Source organism: Nuphar pumila, chromosome 12, assembly GCF_984573655.1.
Source record: "Nuphar pumila chromosome 12, dmNupPumi1.hap1.1, whole genome shotgun sequence".
Taxonomy (NCBI): domain Eukaryota; kingdom Viridiplantae; phylum Streptophyta; class Magnoliopsida; order Nymphaeales; family Nymphaeaceae; genus Nuphar; species Nuphar pumila.
Genome location: NC_143260.1, coordinates 29,426,263 through 29,441,540, shown reverse-complemented (window position 1 = coordinate 29,441,540; position 15,278 = coordinate 29,426,263). Strand labels below are relative to the sequence as shown.

Sequence of the window (15,278 nt, the reverse complement as noted above, 5' to 3'; positions counted from 1 at the left end):
GTTCTTCTCCCTCGTCTCTTTATATTTATGCAGTTAGGGTATTTTTTTTTTTTAGTTTCATCAAGTGCATCATCATGCATTTTATCATTCCATCTAGCATACTCGATTTTATGCCTTTTTGTTGCAGGTAGGATAACTTATAATTTATTTTCATTAACTATAGTTTGTTGTCTTTTTTTGTAGTTTGTTCTTTTTTAATATACATGGTCCAGCAGCTCTTCTGTGTCAAATAGTGTGAGTTTTGCAAATCCATGAACAACAAAGAAGAACATGATTCTTAGTGAATCACATTTTTCTTTTCTTTGCACTTGAGTATCATGTAATGCAGATAATGCAGTTGTTCATGATTTGCAACGTCTTTGCGAGTAAAAGACCAGATCAAGTCTTGATCTAGTTGTAATTTGACTCATCGAAGAATGAAGATTTGGGTGACCCTTTAGAGTCGATCGTAACCCGTAAACAATCCTGATCTGCATGACTCTTGAATCAAGCAAACCAGCATTGATTATCAATTACGCAATACAATCTGTCTTGTCGGTTTGCAAGATCAAAAGACTCTAAGCAGCGTTGTAGATCTTAGTTTGCAGGACTTGGCACAACTCTGGTTTATTTTTATTTATTTTTTTGCTGTATACATATATGTTAGCAGCATACTCTGATCAGGCATTTCACGCACAACTATGCATGAATATTTCATGCGAAGTAACATAAATCACGCGCCAACATGATTAACGTTAATTAGAAATTTTTTTAAACTGCATCAAGTACCTCCTAGTTATTTAATTACCTTAGATTTTTAGTCTGATATTAGTGCATCATTGTTAGATTAAACATTATTTCATTGTTTTACATTAAAAGTAGTTAATTTGTTTTAACAATTTTTATAGTTAGTAGTTAAGTATTTCCTAATCAAGTAGTTTAGACCAGAATTCATTTATTGTTTTACGTCAGTAGACTGATTTACATTTGGTAGAGAGTTTGCTAAATTAATGTCATGTAGTTATTTAGTTTGTTTTAGATTTTTAACATTATAATTAATTAGCTCATAGTTTAGCTTACGTTTTATTTTTGTTATTACTTAGTTAATGTAATATTTCAGCATTAGTATTAGAATTGTTTAGATTAGTTTTAGATTAATTAGTTAGATCAAATTTTCTGGTTTTATATCTTCAATTATTTAGTTTTGATTTAACATTTTTCTTGAAATCTAGTTAGTTAAGATTGTTTTAAGAGGTTTTGTAGTTACTTAGAATCTTGTTGTTACAATTTAGTTAGTAGTTAGATCAAATTAGTTAGTTGTTAGATTTAGTTGCTTTTGATTCTTGTTTTTGTTATAACTAACCTTTGTTTTAGAAATAGTTCATTATTTTTGTTTTGTTTTTGTGTTTTATGTATTTTGCACAAAAGCTTTCTTGTGCGAAGAGCCCCTTAGGGATGTGCCCCTTGAGAAAGGGACCCTTAAGCCTAAAGATTCAATTGTAGCATTCAAGCGAATAAGAGAGGCTAGATCACAAGAGAAGAAGGGCCTGCAGATTTTTTATTTTCTTATTTTTATTTCTTTAGGGTCACAGGGTTATTTACTTTAAGTTGGGTTGTAATAAGGCCTTTTATTTTTGAGTCCTCCGCAGAGGGTAGCACATTTCATTTACTTAATTATTCAAGGCAATAAAGATCATTCTTGTGTAGGGTACACATGTTTTTAAACATATTCTCTGTGTTCGACCCGGACTTCACCACTAGTGTAAACCAAAATTTGAAATTTGATGCATGGTTTACACAAGTGAATTTTAATGAAAAACATCTTTTAAAAATACTTTTACGAAAAGTTGCATCAGATATATAACACCAGGTTAAGAAAAAAAAGTTTGCAAATTGTTAAGGTCCTTGTATGGTTTGAAATAGTTACCGAAACAATGGCATGAGAAATTTGATAAAGTAATCATTTCATATGGATTTAGAATTATGACTTTGATAAATGTATATATAGAAAAGTAGAATGTAGTAATGTTATAATTATTTGTCTTTATGTGGATGACATGTTAATCATGAGTAATAATATAGAATGCATACATAATATCAAAAGTTTTTTTTTATCTAAATTTGACATGAAAGATATGAACTCAACTGATGTTATATTTAGTATTAAGTTGATTAGACATAAGAATGATTATGCATTAACTCAATCCCACTAAATCGAGAATATTTTAGAAAAATATAATCATTATGATTGTAAGCTTGCTACTACTTTGTTTGATCTTAGAGTTAAGCTATCGATCAACACTGGAAGATGTATATTCAAATTAGAGTATGCAAGTGTTATTGATAGTCTTATATATGCTATGGATGAAACTAAACCAAACATAGCTTTTAGCATGATGAGCAAGTTAAGCCGGTATACTAATAATCTAGGATATGAGCATTGAGACGTTATCTATCGAATCATGAAGTACTTAAGAGGAACTACTAGATTATGAGATATTCTTTGAGAAAAGTTTGATATACTTGAAGGTATAATAATGCAAACTGGAATTCTGATTCCAATGAATCATTATCTGCAAGTGGTTGGATATTTACCTTTGGATCTAAAGCAATTGCTTGGAGATCCAAGACGCAAACTATGGTAATATATTCTATAATGAAAGTAGAGTTGATAGCACTAGCATCAACTAGTATGGAAGTTGAGTGGCTAAAGAATCTTTTAATAGAGATGCTAATAGGAGATAAGCTTATACCCCCAATAGCAAGGGTCAGTAAACACATGACACAGGCCAGCCCGACCCAGCCCGATATATATGATGTGTGTGTGTGTGTGTGTGAATTTTGACCCTTGCTCAGCCTGAAGCGTGGCCTGTTAGGTGACGCAGGATGAACCCAGTCTAAAAATGACTAAAATCAGTTAGGTTTAGGGTTAGATGAATTCAACCCTATGAAAATAATTAACACACTTTAAAATGTTAGCATTTTTTAAAAGTACAAGATTACTTTTTGTAGGTATTATACGTCTTTTGAGGGAATTGAAATGTCAAACACCTTTTCTAAAAAAAAACTTTATAAAGTTATCAAATTTGCTTTTTTACCTCAAAAAGTAACCTTACATTTTAAAAAATATCATTTTTTTTGTGTTTTATAATTATTTTCATAAAGTTGAATCCATTTAATGTTAATGATATATATATATATATATATATATATATATATATATATATATATATATATATATATATATATATATATATATATATATATATATTCAGCCCAGACCGTTTAAGCCCATGGGCTTAATGGGTAGGTCGTGGACCGGGATTTTATCATTGGGCCGGGCCGGCCTGTTGCCCCACCCTATATATGAATGACCTCAAGGGCCAATTTTTCTAATAATTTTTCAAATAAAAGCCGTCTGTCTTAACAATGGAGGGTAGAGAGGCGGGATCAAGTACAATAAGTGACTGAACAGAAAATGTGCTAATGCACCTGGATGTCCACCAGCATGTGTGGGACCATTTGATATATATATATATATATATATATATATATATGAAAGAATGTGTTATTCGAATATCAAAGTAATAAGTATATATAACAAAACAAGTGGAAGATTTTTTGTTTTTCATTTTCCATATAAAATGAGATGAACCCGATTAAAACAGGGGGGTGCTTATTTTCAAATAAACCTAAAAAAAATGGTCAAATTAGTTTTTTAATATTTTAATACTTTATGTAACACGTGTCATTTTGTGATTGAAAGTTGACCGATTAAGGATTCAGACCCAAATCGGAAACCGCCCCGTTCATTTGAAAATAGATTTAGGATCTGAGACCATTCTTGCAACATTGGTTTGGACAGTGGATACTGCAAAACAACAACAAAAAATGGAAATACCATCAACGGTAGCTCCTAAGAACACAGATAGAGACTTGTTAGACCACCAACTTCCCACCCACAAGATCTGAGCAAAACACAGTGTACTACCAACTCTCCACCACAACCTTAGGCCTTCAAATGGGGGATCGCGCTGGCTCAGCCTACCATACATACGGTACCACCACAATGCGCCCTTGGATTGTGAAATCGTACCTGTTTTTTTTTTTCAATAACTAGCTTTGATAATCGTTTTTTTGAGCACTGATGCACCTAAAAGCCTACATTTTGAGAAAAAAAATATTATTCTTTTAATGAACATAGAGAAAGAACAAACTTGCATAATTGCCCTCAAATGTTATTAATTTGAAAACTAATTAATAAATTGATCTGAATAATTAAAAAACAGGGACAAGTTGAATTTATGGATATATATATATATATATATATATATATATATATATATATATATATATATATATATATATATATATATATATATATATATATATATATATATATATATATATATATATATCAAAGGACAAATTTTCGAATAGTTGTCCTCGAACGTTATTTGCTTTCAAATACCAAATCAAGCAATAAACAAGACCGGGGTCCACCCCAACTCCTTTAGCTAGGTTCTATCCTACTGCAAAAAAAGGGAAATGCTTCTATATATATACATCAGCCAGGATATCCATAATTACACCAGTAATCAGATATAATGTGATCTAGTGAGGTCGTCATAAAAAAAAAAGTCTAGTGAAGACTACAAAAATTGACATTAATGCTAAAGGAGTAAGAAAGATGGAAACAACAAGGGCCTGGGCCGTGGGGTTGAGGTTGCGCCGTGCTCAGGGTAACATCCTCACACTGCTGCATGGCCAACCATATCATACACATGCAAACCAACGTGAGATTCTTAAGATATCAAAAAACACAGGATATATATATATATGGAAGGGTTCGAATTTAGATCGGATGTGGCCAACGCCAGATTGGAGTAATGGGATGTTGGCAAACAAATTCAGATTTCGATGGTCAAAAACGTGTACCATATCCGGTTAAGTTTTTACATGTAATTGGAGTCAGTTATTTATCAAATCCGGATATTTGTCAAATTCTGTAGCATAAGTTCAAAACCATATCTGCATCTTATTATAATTGGATATCGTTTTGGCTTATCAAATCTTACTCAATGGAGTCTGATATCAGGTAAAATCCGATTCATTGACATCATTGGATCGGATTGAATGGAAGCTAAGTTTTAAATTGGAGTTCTGTAGATTCCTTTTTTAAGTGCATGGCATCATCACATATTTGAGAGTAGACAGTTTGATCCTGCAGATTCAATGATCGGTGCCCAACACCTACGGATAAGGTTTTCCACTTAAAATTAAGGTGCCTTTAACTGGTGGGCTCCATAATGGCTTGGGTCCATTAAGTGACCAAGTACTCTTCAAAGTGTTTAGCTAGATTTTCTACATTAATATTCTAGGATTTTTGAGACCCCAAAGGAGTTAGCCTAGTTGGAGCAGGCCTCAGCTGTTACACAGGCAACCAGGTTCGATTCTCAAGGGCTCTACCCTCTTGTACAAGCCAACGCAAGCTTTGGCCATGGGGATGGTGAAAAGATCAGGTTCAATATGATTACACAAATATTTAGACATTAATCACCTGATCACCCTCCATCTTGGGGACAGGGCCTCTCAGTTGTGGGGTTCAACTAGGAATGGCAGTGGACCGGGTCCGGAGACAAGGTCTTTACCCTCGCCCCATCCCAAAATCCTGCACTCCATCCCTGCACGGGTTTTGATTTTAACCTTCATTCCCATTTCATGTCCTCCATCCCCGGTCCAAACGGGATGGGGCCCCGTTTCTCCTCTATTCATCGCCATCCCTAAATGCATCTATCACCAGATTAGGTTTTTTTGAGACTATGATCAGATTAAGTTGATAGACTTAAAGTCTTAAAACCTTTGATTTCTAGTTTAATTATTTCATACCTTTAGGTTTAAACAAACGCTGCCTTATGCAAAAGAAAATCATATGGTGTTTATACTACATGGTTAGGACAGAATTTGGCTCATACTAACCACTAACCGTTGGGCCCTTCAGCCATTCATTGGAATGACCAAAACTCTTCAAATACTTTTGTGGTGCCTACCAAACAAACATTGTTAGGTGGACACATATTTGGGGAAAGGTCATAGCTAGGGGTGTCAAGGGATCAGGTTTGGTTCGGACCCAGGTGAAATCAGACTTGGATCAGATTTTTGGGTATGGTATCGGATCTTGACCCAGGTTTACTATAAGAAAAATCATACCCGGATCCAATGAAAACTACATGAACCAGACTCAGACCATACCCAGTAAAATAATATTCTTTATCATTTTTACATTGAAAAATTGCGGATCTTAATCAGAACTCTGTTCTGTTCGGGCCCGGGTCTGGTATAAAATTTTACAAACTATACCCGGGTCCACGTATTAATCAGACCTTCGGGCCCGAACCGGGGTCTTAATCAGGTCTTCTTATTTATCACTGTACCCTAACCCTATAGGTTTTGGTTCGGATAAACCAGACCCGTTGACAACCCTTAATCATAGCACACTCTTCCTCTCCCTGTCACTGAATCGGATGACAATCATGTTTTTTCCCCTGTTTTCTTCTTTTTTTTTTTTTTTAAAGAAAAAAACCTTCATTTTTTCACAGTTATGAATCACTAAAACCACTAAATGAGTAAATCCTTCCTCTTGAACCTTTCAATGCAGCCACGGTTTTGACATGAAGTATATATCATTGTGTTTTCCATCATGTTATGGCTTGATTTAAAATTATTAATGGAACAGAAGGGCTCCACTCATCTGGTGAGAGCGACTTGTGAACGTCACCGAGTTGATAGGGACATCGCGAGTTCAAAACGCACGAGAGGCGTTCGTTGCTGCAAGACGGAAGTTGACTGTACTCTTTGGTGGACAAAGCCAACCTCAGGTTTTACCAATTAGAGTCGGTCAATGTATGACCGGTGGTGACGGTTTCCCCTTGGCCTAGCCCCTGAAAAAAAAGTCTTTATTTGCGCCACGTACATTGCATGAGATGAGAGAGGGAGAGAGAGAGAGAGCAGTGGGGTTAGGAATGTAACTGGGTCAGGTATACTTGACCTGACACGATGTTTCAAACAGATTATACTCAGCTCAACCCGATTTTAGAAGACCCATGGGTTTTGGATCAGATAAAAAATATAGACCCATAATGAAAATGGGTCGGGTGTTGGGTATTGCAAATAAAGAGATGAACCCATTAATTTGGAACTGGCTGGCTTTGTTTACCGGGCCCAAATGGTTCCCCATGTTTTAAAACTGAACCGACCCACACTTGACCCAAACGTCACAAGCCTGCTTAATACTCGAACCGACCCGATTATGTACCAAAACCCATTTTATAACTTACAGTACGAGGAAATAATTATAATAATTGGTAAAAAATATGTTATATAATCAAATAAATGTTTAAAAATGTTGATAAACTTAGAATTAATATGCATTTTCTTTTAGTAATCAAAACTTTAATTCATTTTTCTTAGAAAATCTTATTGCCCTTCAGTCTTGGTAATTGTTGGGTTGAAGTGAAGCCCAATTCTAAAGAATAATACTCAAGAACCCATTGAATTTGATGCTTTTTTAATATAATATATGAGTAATGTCTTTTTATTTTAACTTGAAATTATTGGTTGGTATGAAAATATTTTTTTATATTTAAAATTTGAAATTATTTAGAATAGTTAATAAACTTCTCATTTGTTAAAATATAATCTTCTTAATGAATAGTTGATTATGTTAATTTACATTTCTACAATGTCAATCATAGCAAGACACAAGCTCAAACCCAAACCTGCTTAAGACTTGAACCCATTAATCCATATGGGTCTATTTTTTTTTTTAAACCATACCCAGACCCCAACCAAAATAGGTCTCTTAAAGACCCGACCCAGTGCATACTCGAACCCGTTAACTCTTATGGGTCTACAATTTTCAGCTGTACACGAACTCAAATTAAATTGGATCAGGTTTGCGTCTTACTTGTGGACCCTATTCAAATTCGGGTCTGATAAGACTCGAACCGCGAACCCGACCAGGTTACACCCCTAAGTTGGGTTATTCCAACATTAAAAGAATACATACATAGGCATCCAAAAAAAAAAAACACTAAAATGCGCCCTCCGATTAATGTGAAATCAGGGTGCCTGCTTTTGCTAACAAAATTGGTTAGGCACCTTGGTGCGTAAGTAGTACCGTACAATTTTATGGAAAGATGGGAGAATTATTTTTCCTTTTTTTTTTTGAATTAGCAAAATAAGCTTAGGCAAACCCCTAGATGTTGGTAAAATTTAGATAGGTGTATATTCTTTTACATAATGAAGCTGAAAATTCAAATAAGTTATTGACTCACAATCAACGGAAAACTTTTCTCCAAAAAAAAAAACTGATGGAAAACCAATCCAATGTTTTATCTTTTATTATGACCTACAACAGCAAGTTTAGCTAAACCCTTGTTTGGGCATTTACAAGATTTGAACAATAATAATCTCTTTTGGAATCAGCCCAAACGGGTTTTCCGTGATGGGGTTGGGCCTTGGCTATCAAGGCTGTCGATCTATGATCTACCTGTAAACAAGATGTGGGTTTCTTCGTACAACTAAACACACACGAAAAAAAAAACTCGCCTTAAATCAATTAAATTAGTATACTAACAGGATTTAAACCCAAAACCCTTTAATCACGATATTATGACTTAACTATTCAACTATCTCATTTGACTTAAAAAAAATGCTACATTTTTTTAACACAAACCAAGATAAAGTTGAATAGTTTTTTTTTAGATAATCCAGAAAAAAATCAATCATCATTGATCGGACATTGGCCTTCTAGAAAATCAATCATGTTGAAGGCATATGCACGGTCATAATTTCAAAAAAACACCAAAAAAATCAGTAAAATCATTCATTTAGCACCATGCCATATTTAACACGCATGTATTACCTCCAAATATATATATATATATATATATATAACCGTTAAAGTCCCCCCTGCCCAATGGAGACAAACTTGAATAATTGTCCTCAAATATTATTGATTTGTCTAAAACTTTTTCATCCTACCATATATATATATATATATATATATATATATATATATATATATATATATATATATATATATATATATATATATATATATATATATATATACAAACAAGTATTTTCGAGTTGTTATTTGCAAATCTGACCCTATAGATGTGTTTAGTATAAACAACTTGATAACAAATTATACTTTGATCATATCTTTTTGATAATAACATGATTTTTTTTAAGCCTTGAATATTTTATAAAAATCTTATAATGTTGATTCTTAAATATATTATAAAAACCTATCTGCTTATAGGAATCTGACGATCTAAAAGCAGAGTTTTAGATTTTTATAATTTTATAAAATCAAGCATGTAAAACATATCTGTATGATCATATTTAAGGAAAACATGAAAAATCTTTAAAAAGCCCCGAGGCTGACCGTAAGCCAAAACAATGGTAGGCAACTACCGGTGTGTGTATAACAATTATTGATTTTGACTTAAAGAAGAGTGGGATCCATCTTTGTCATAAAGGGACCAAAAAAAAAAAAAAAGAGTCCAAAAGACACCAATGTGCATTGAACGCGCATGTTCCCTAGTGAATGACGCCCAACAAGGCTCTTGAGACGGTGATGTAGGGATTAGTAGTGGGGCCCTAAGAGTTTATGTTGTAAACCACGCTATGTTTTATGCTAATCTAAATTGAACGAAAGTTTATTTTAATCAAAAGAAAAATCACCCTAAAAAAATAAATTAGTCAAATAAAAATTAAATTTAACACATTAAAAGTCTTATTTAATCCGCCAAAAACTTTGCTAATAGAAGTTTTTTGTATTTTTGTTTTCTTCTATTTTCTTTGCCTCTCTGCTTCCTTTATGTGATTGTGCACGTGCAATCTTATTTGCTTTTAGCCTGTGACCCCTAAAACCCAACCTTTAAATTAGTTGTATGGGTGATTAGACGAAGACACCAAATCAAACTTCACTGGTGCATGAGTGTGTCCATAGAGGTGGGTCACGTTAGGCAGGGTAGTCATGGGCCCCACCAGGAGTTTTTATTACTTCTATATAAGTGTTTTTCGTCATAAAAAAAAAAATCCATTATAGATGCAATAACCAAATAAAATCCAATGTCCATATGTCAAAAGCATATCTAAACATATCCTATGGGCCCGGTCATATTCATATCTCCCATTTATGTGTCAATTGGTTCTAGTGTCATTACTTATCGATTTTTTTAGGTTGTGGCAAAGGCGAATTTCTAAATGGTTTGCCGGGTAAGAAAACGTAGCTTTCAAGTTTTGTACCATAGGAGTTGTACTTAGACTCACACCGCATGGGCTACACTCGCTATAGGCTCGCTTCGCACAAGCGTAGCTCGCAGTTATAGCTTGCATAGCACGCAGCAGGCGTTGTAGCATTTTTGTAGGCTCGCTTCGCACAAGTTGTGATAATCGAATCTGAAAGAAACACTTAAATGAAGCTTGGGAAGTTTGGCGCATCGCGGGTTTGCGAAGCATTTTATGCATGTGACAAAGCGATAAAAATGCTTGTGGTGGTAAGGAAGGACTGTCACGCGGCACTGGCTTATGGAAAAAAGTAAGTGATGTCTATTTTATAATCGTTGTAATTTTGAAAAGATTTTTATATGTAAAACATGTGAAAACCAGACATCAAATAATAAAAACCGGTTCTCACTAGTGGATGAGACCGGGTCGAACTCAGGGAACGGAAATATTTCGTATTCAAACACATAAATCTAAACTAATCTTTATTGCTGTATTATTAAAATGTAAAATGTACGAGAAAAGTAAAACAACTAACTATTACAACAAATGAATACCCTTCGCAGAGGGCGTAAAAAACAATATTTACAAACCCAATTAAATTCCTAATTCTAAAAATAAAAGCAAAAATCTTCTACTCTTGTGCTTCCTCGTGTCACGTAATCACTTCAGCTTCACTCCTGTGTTATCCAGCACAAATCAAAAGAACACAAACAGTACCAGAGATAGAAGTAAAACTATAGTAAAAAAAATACAATTACAATTAAAAACCTAAATGACTAATTACAATTAAAAACTGATTCTAATTAAATCTACTAACAACTGACTATTTACAAAACAATTAACTAACAGTTTACTTAACTAATAACTAATGCTTACTTAACAAAACAAGAAATGAGCTATTGAAGAACATAGGAAAATGAATGATTTAAAAACAACAGGAATTTAATTGAAAAACAAGGAATGCTAACATCTATCAGTTACTTACTAAACAACTAAACTAATCATTACAAAATGAAAACAAGAAAATTAGAATGCAAAAACAAAAAAAACAAACAAGATAGAATGCCTTAAAAAAAATAACAGAAAAATGATTGATTAAAATAAATGGGAAATGAATGTTTTAAACCAGGAAATAAAAAAAACAAAACAGGAAATTCAAACTGTAAAGAAACCAGAATTGACTGTAAAAACAAAACAGGAAAACAAGAAATGAAAAAAAAAAACTGGAAAATGAATTAAATGAAAGCATAGAATGAATGTAAAAGCAAAAACACGAAATTACAAAGTTCAGAAAATAAGAACATGTGCTAAATGAAAAACATGAAAAACTGAAGAAAATTACAAAACATAGAACATGCTGAAAATAGGAAATTACAAAACAGAAAATTTGGTAAAAAAACAAAACAAATAGGAAGTAAAAAAATTACAAAGCAGAAATTACAAGGAACGAAACAAGCAGCAAGAAATCTTAGAAGTGAATCAACACAGAAATGGAAAATGCAAAATGAGCAGTAATACATACATGAAATAAAAAAAACGAGAATATAAAGCAATAGAAATGACAAGCAGAGATGAAAATTCAGATGCAAACAAATCCAAAACAAATGCCTACAGAAAATTAAATGTAAAACAATGAAAATCTGTGCGATGAATGAAAACAGAGTGAAAACAACAGGAAATTAAGAAAAAAATGTTTTAAACAACTAATGAATGAACGAAAATTGAAAATGTATTGCTGTAAAAAAAAACATCACGACAGATTGGCTGATTAACAGATCTAGCTAAAGAATCACTGCAAAATAGCAGATTGGTCGATGAACAGAAAACAAATCGGGAAGAATTTTTTTTCATTTTCATTTTTCTGGTTTTTTTTTTCAGAACTAACACAGCATGATTCAACAGGAAGAAGAAGAAGTAGTAGAAGTTGCAGAAATTACCTTGAATCGAAAGGGTTAGAAGAGAAATGGCGGCCTCCACCACCACGCCGTCGCCGGATTGTGTAGCCACCTCCACCGGAAAAGAGAAGAGAGATGGGGAGAAGGGGAAGAAAGAGGGAAGAAACACGATGGAGGGGAAGGATTAGGAAAGAGAGAAGAGAGGGAAAGAGGGGAAAGGGAAGACTCAGGCGTAAGAGGGGAGACCAGTTATTTTTTTTTCGTTTTTCATCTTTTAAGAAACCCAAACCGGCTTGAACCGGTTTGTAACAAAAAAAATCAGTTTTCAAAATCACAAACCGGTTTGAACCGGTTTGTTACAATTTGTTTTTTTTCCAGTTTTTTTAAAAAGCCCAAACTGTGTAATGGTTGGTTTTATTATTTTCAAAAATCTAAAAATTGTTTTAAAGAATTTTATTTGCTAAAAACCTCAAAAACTAAATTAAACTAAACTAAACTAAAGACTACTTAAAAATATTTACACTAAACCTCATTTCAACTTATTTTTTTTTTAAACTAACTAACTATATTCTCAACTCTAATTTTTATTTTATTTTTAGGAACTCACAATGACAAACATTAAAATATTCATTAAATTGCAAAATAACACTAATTTTCAAGCATTTTCTATTTTTAATTCATTTTAGCTCATTCACTCAAAACCAGCATAAAATTGGGTTTTAAATCATTTTTTTGTAAAATCAGGCATATGTTTTATATGAAATAACCCTAAAATATATGCATGATCAGTAAGCCTGTAACAAATTGGTATCAAAGTAGAAAGATTCACGAAGACCTTGTTCTTCATTGTGTGTGACATTGTAGAGGACAATGATAGTTTATCTTACTTACGCAAATGTTTGCAGCTAAAGTATGGTTGACCTAGCACAAAAGCAATATGTTGGTAGGATGATATGAGACATCTTGTCAATGACAACCAGAAGTGTAAAGTTGTAAACTGTAATCAATAAATATAGGCCATATATGACATAAGCTCTATGGTTCTATTTCTGGTATTAAACATGAGTTGCCAGCTTTTGCCAAGAAAAAAAATATTTATTTACGTAAATACTTTCTTATTTTTTAGTTTGGTGCGCCATTTTAACGTACTCATCAGTTCTTTCCATTTTTTTATTAAACCTTAAACACTTTAATTACTCACGTGGCACTCACCCTTTCTAACAAGGTCAGAATCAGATAGCTTAGCTAACAAAGCTGAAAAGTAAATATTACAAATTTAATCGTCTAGAAGGGCCCATGGCTTTTGACTGTCTCAGTTTTACCACCAACAAAGGGAAAACACCAGACTAGGGGCGGACCCTTGTTTTTCCTTTGAAAGCTTGCAGGTGCGCAGGTAGGAATATCTCATTTTAACCCTCTCTTTAGCGCTATAAATTGTCTCGTCCCCTCCTTAAATCCCACAGCAAAACCTTGTGCTTTCTTGTCCTCCTTTTCCTAATTAAAAGCCTTTTCTTTTTACAAGATGGCTGGTGTCCCTTCTTCCCAATCAGCTACCCCTAATGCGTCTTCTTCTTCACTAGAGAAGAATAGTTTAGCACACTTGGATCAAAAGCTGGCTATGGCAAGACGCTGTGGGCATGGTATACTGTCATTACTTTATGAAAGATGAATTTTAGCATCCCAAGGGAGCTATATCTCATTGATTATTCATGAACTGAGGGACTAAGTTTTGCTTAACCCACACTAAAGATTTACTACCTTGTTTTCTTCTCTGTTCTACAAGGAAAAAATAAGAATATAAGTTCGTGTAATTTTGTTTTAAGGGAAACAAGTTTTCATGCAATCAATTTAAGGCAAAGGCACAACTAAGTTAATTACTACTTGCATGTTATTTTACATTTTTTTCTGAGGGTTTTCATTTCAGTTAATGACTGATGCTTTTGTTTTTTAATGTGAAGAGGGAGTGGTTGCAGGAACAAGGGCAGCTGTGGTTGCAACCGTTGCTAGTGCTATCCCTACTGTAATCAGCAAAAAATCATCTCTCTCTACCATTTCATGATATATTACGGATCTCATTTTTTGTTTTTTCATGTGCATGGATGCAGTTGGCAAGTGTGAGAATGTTACCCTGGGCAAGGCGCAACCTTAACCCCACGGCCCAAGCCCTCATTGTTACTATAGGTATGTTATTCTCCTTTCTCTAACATTAATCACAATTTGGCTGTCACATGGATACGGCCATTTTTGTGCAGTTTCCTTTATGACTTGAATATAAGGGGATACGAGAGTCAAAATGGAGTATCCCTGTCACGTCAATTTGGTGGTCTTTACTGGATGTTTTCTGTATCTGCTTATGTGATCATAATTCTTCTCTTCTAACATGGAAACAAATTGGGAATTTTGATTGCAGTGGGCGGTTCTGCATTCTTCGTTGCTGCAGACAAAACAGTTTTGGCAACTGCAAGGAAGAACTCCTTCAAACACTTGCCATCATAAATATTTTATCTATTTGAATATATATATATAAGTCTATGTACTTGCTTTGTTTGTCAATGATCTGATCCTTGTATTTTGCTTCTTCTAAGGTATATAATGCATAAATAAAGTTTCGGTATCTAACACCTCTCCAACCCATTGTCTTAGACCATGCATTGGCTTATGAATGATACCCAACATTGTTAAATGGAAAAATCCACTTCCATATAAACGTGTATCGACTGCAATTTGCCAAACGTCTATCAGCAACGGAGATTAGCACCTTGTTTCACAGTACAAATTTACTTTTGGTATTTTAGGCTCTCTTTGGGAACTGTGCATTGAGATGAAAACACCATTTTCATACGTTGCCTTAATATGGTTTTGTCAAAATGTGGCGTTGAGGATAGAGTTGCCAAAAACATTATTTTGGCAATACCATTGCTCTCAATCAGCAGAGAGTATGACAACTCATCCCCTATTCCTGTCCTTGGGGTTTCATTGATGCAAGTTTTTTATCAAATCTGACTCCATTTATGTCGTTCATTTAGTGAAGATCGATATTTAAATCACCATAATCCGACTTGTGTTCAGGTTATTTTAGGTGACTCAAAAATCATTGACAAA

The 15,278-nt window shown here is 33.6% G+C and overlaps 1 protein-coding gene across 1 annotated transcript; it reads left to right on the top strand.

Moving 5' to 3' along the window:
- The first annotated feature begins 13,658 nt into the window (after positions 1 to 13,658).
- On the top strand, positions 13,659 to 14,712 carry LOC149820467 (early nodulin-93-like). Its single transcript, XM_089983658.1, has 4 exons — positions 13,659 to 13,816; positions 14,135 to 14,196; positions 14,282 to 14,357; positions 14,587 to 14,712. The coding sequence occupies exons 1-4, from the start codon at positions 13,699 to 13,701 to the stop codon at positions 14,670 to 14,672; spliced, it is 342 nt and encodes a 113-aa protein (XP_089839784.1). The 5' UTR covers positions 13,659 to 13,698; the 3' UTR covers positions 14,673 to 14,712.
- The last annotated feature ends 566 nt before the right edge of the window (positions 14,713 to 15,278 follow it).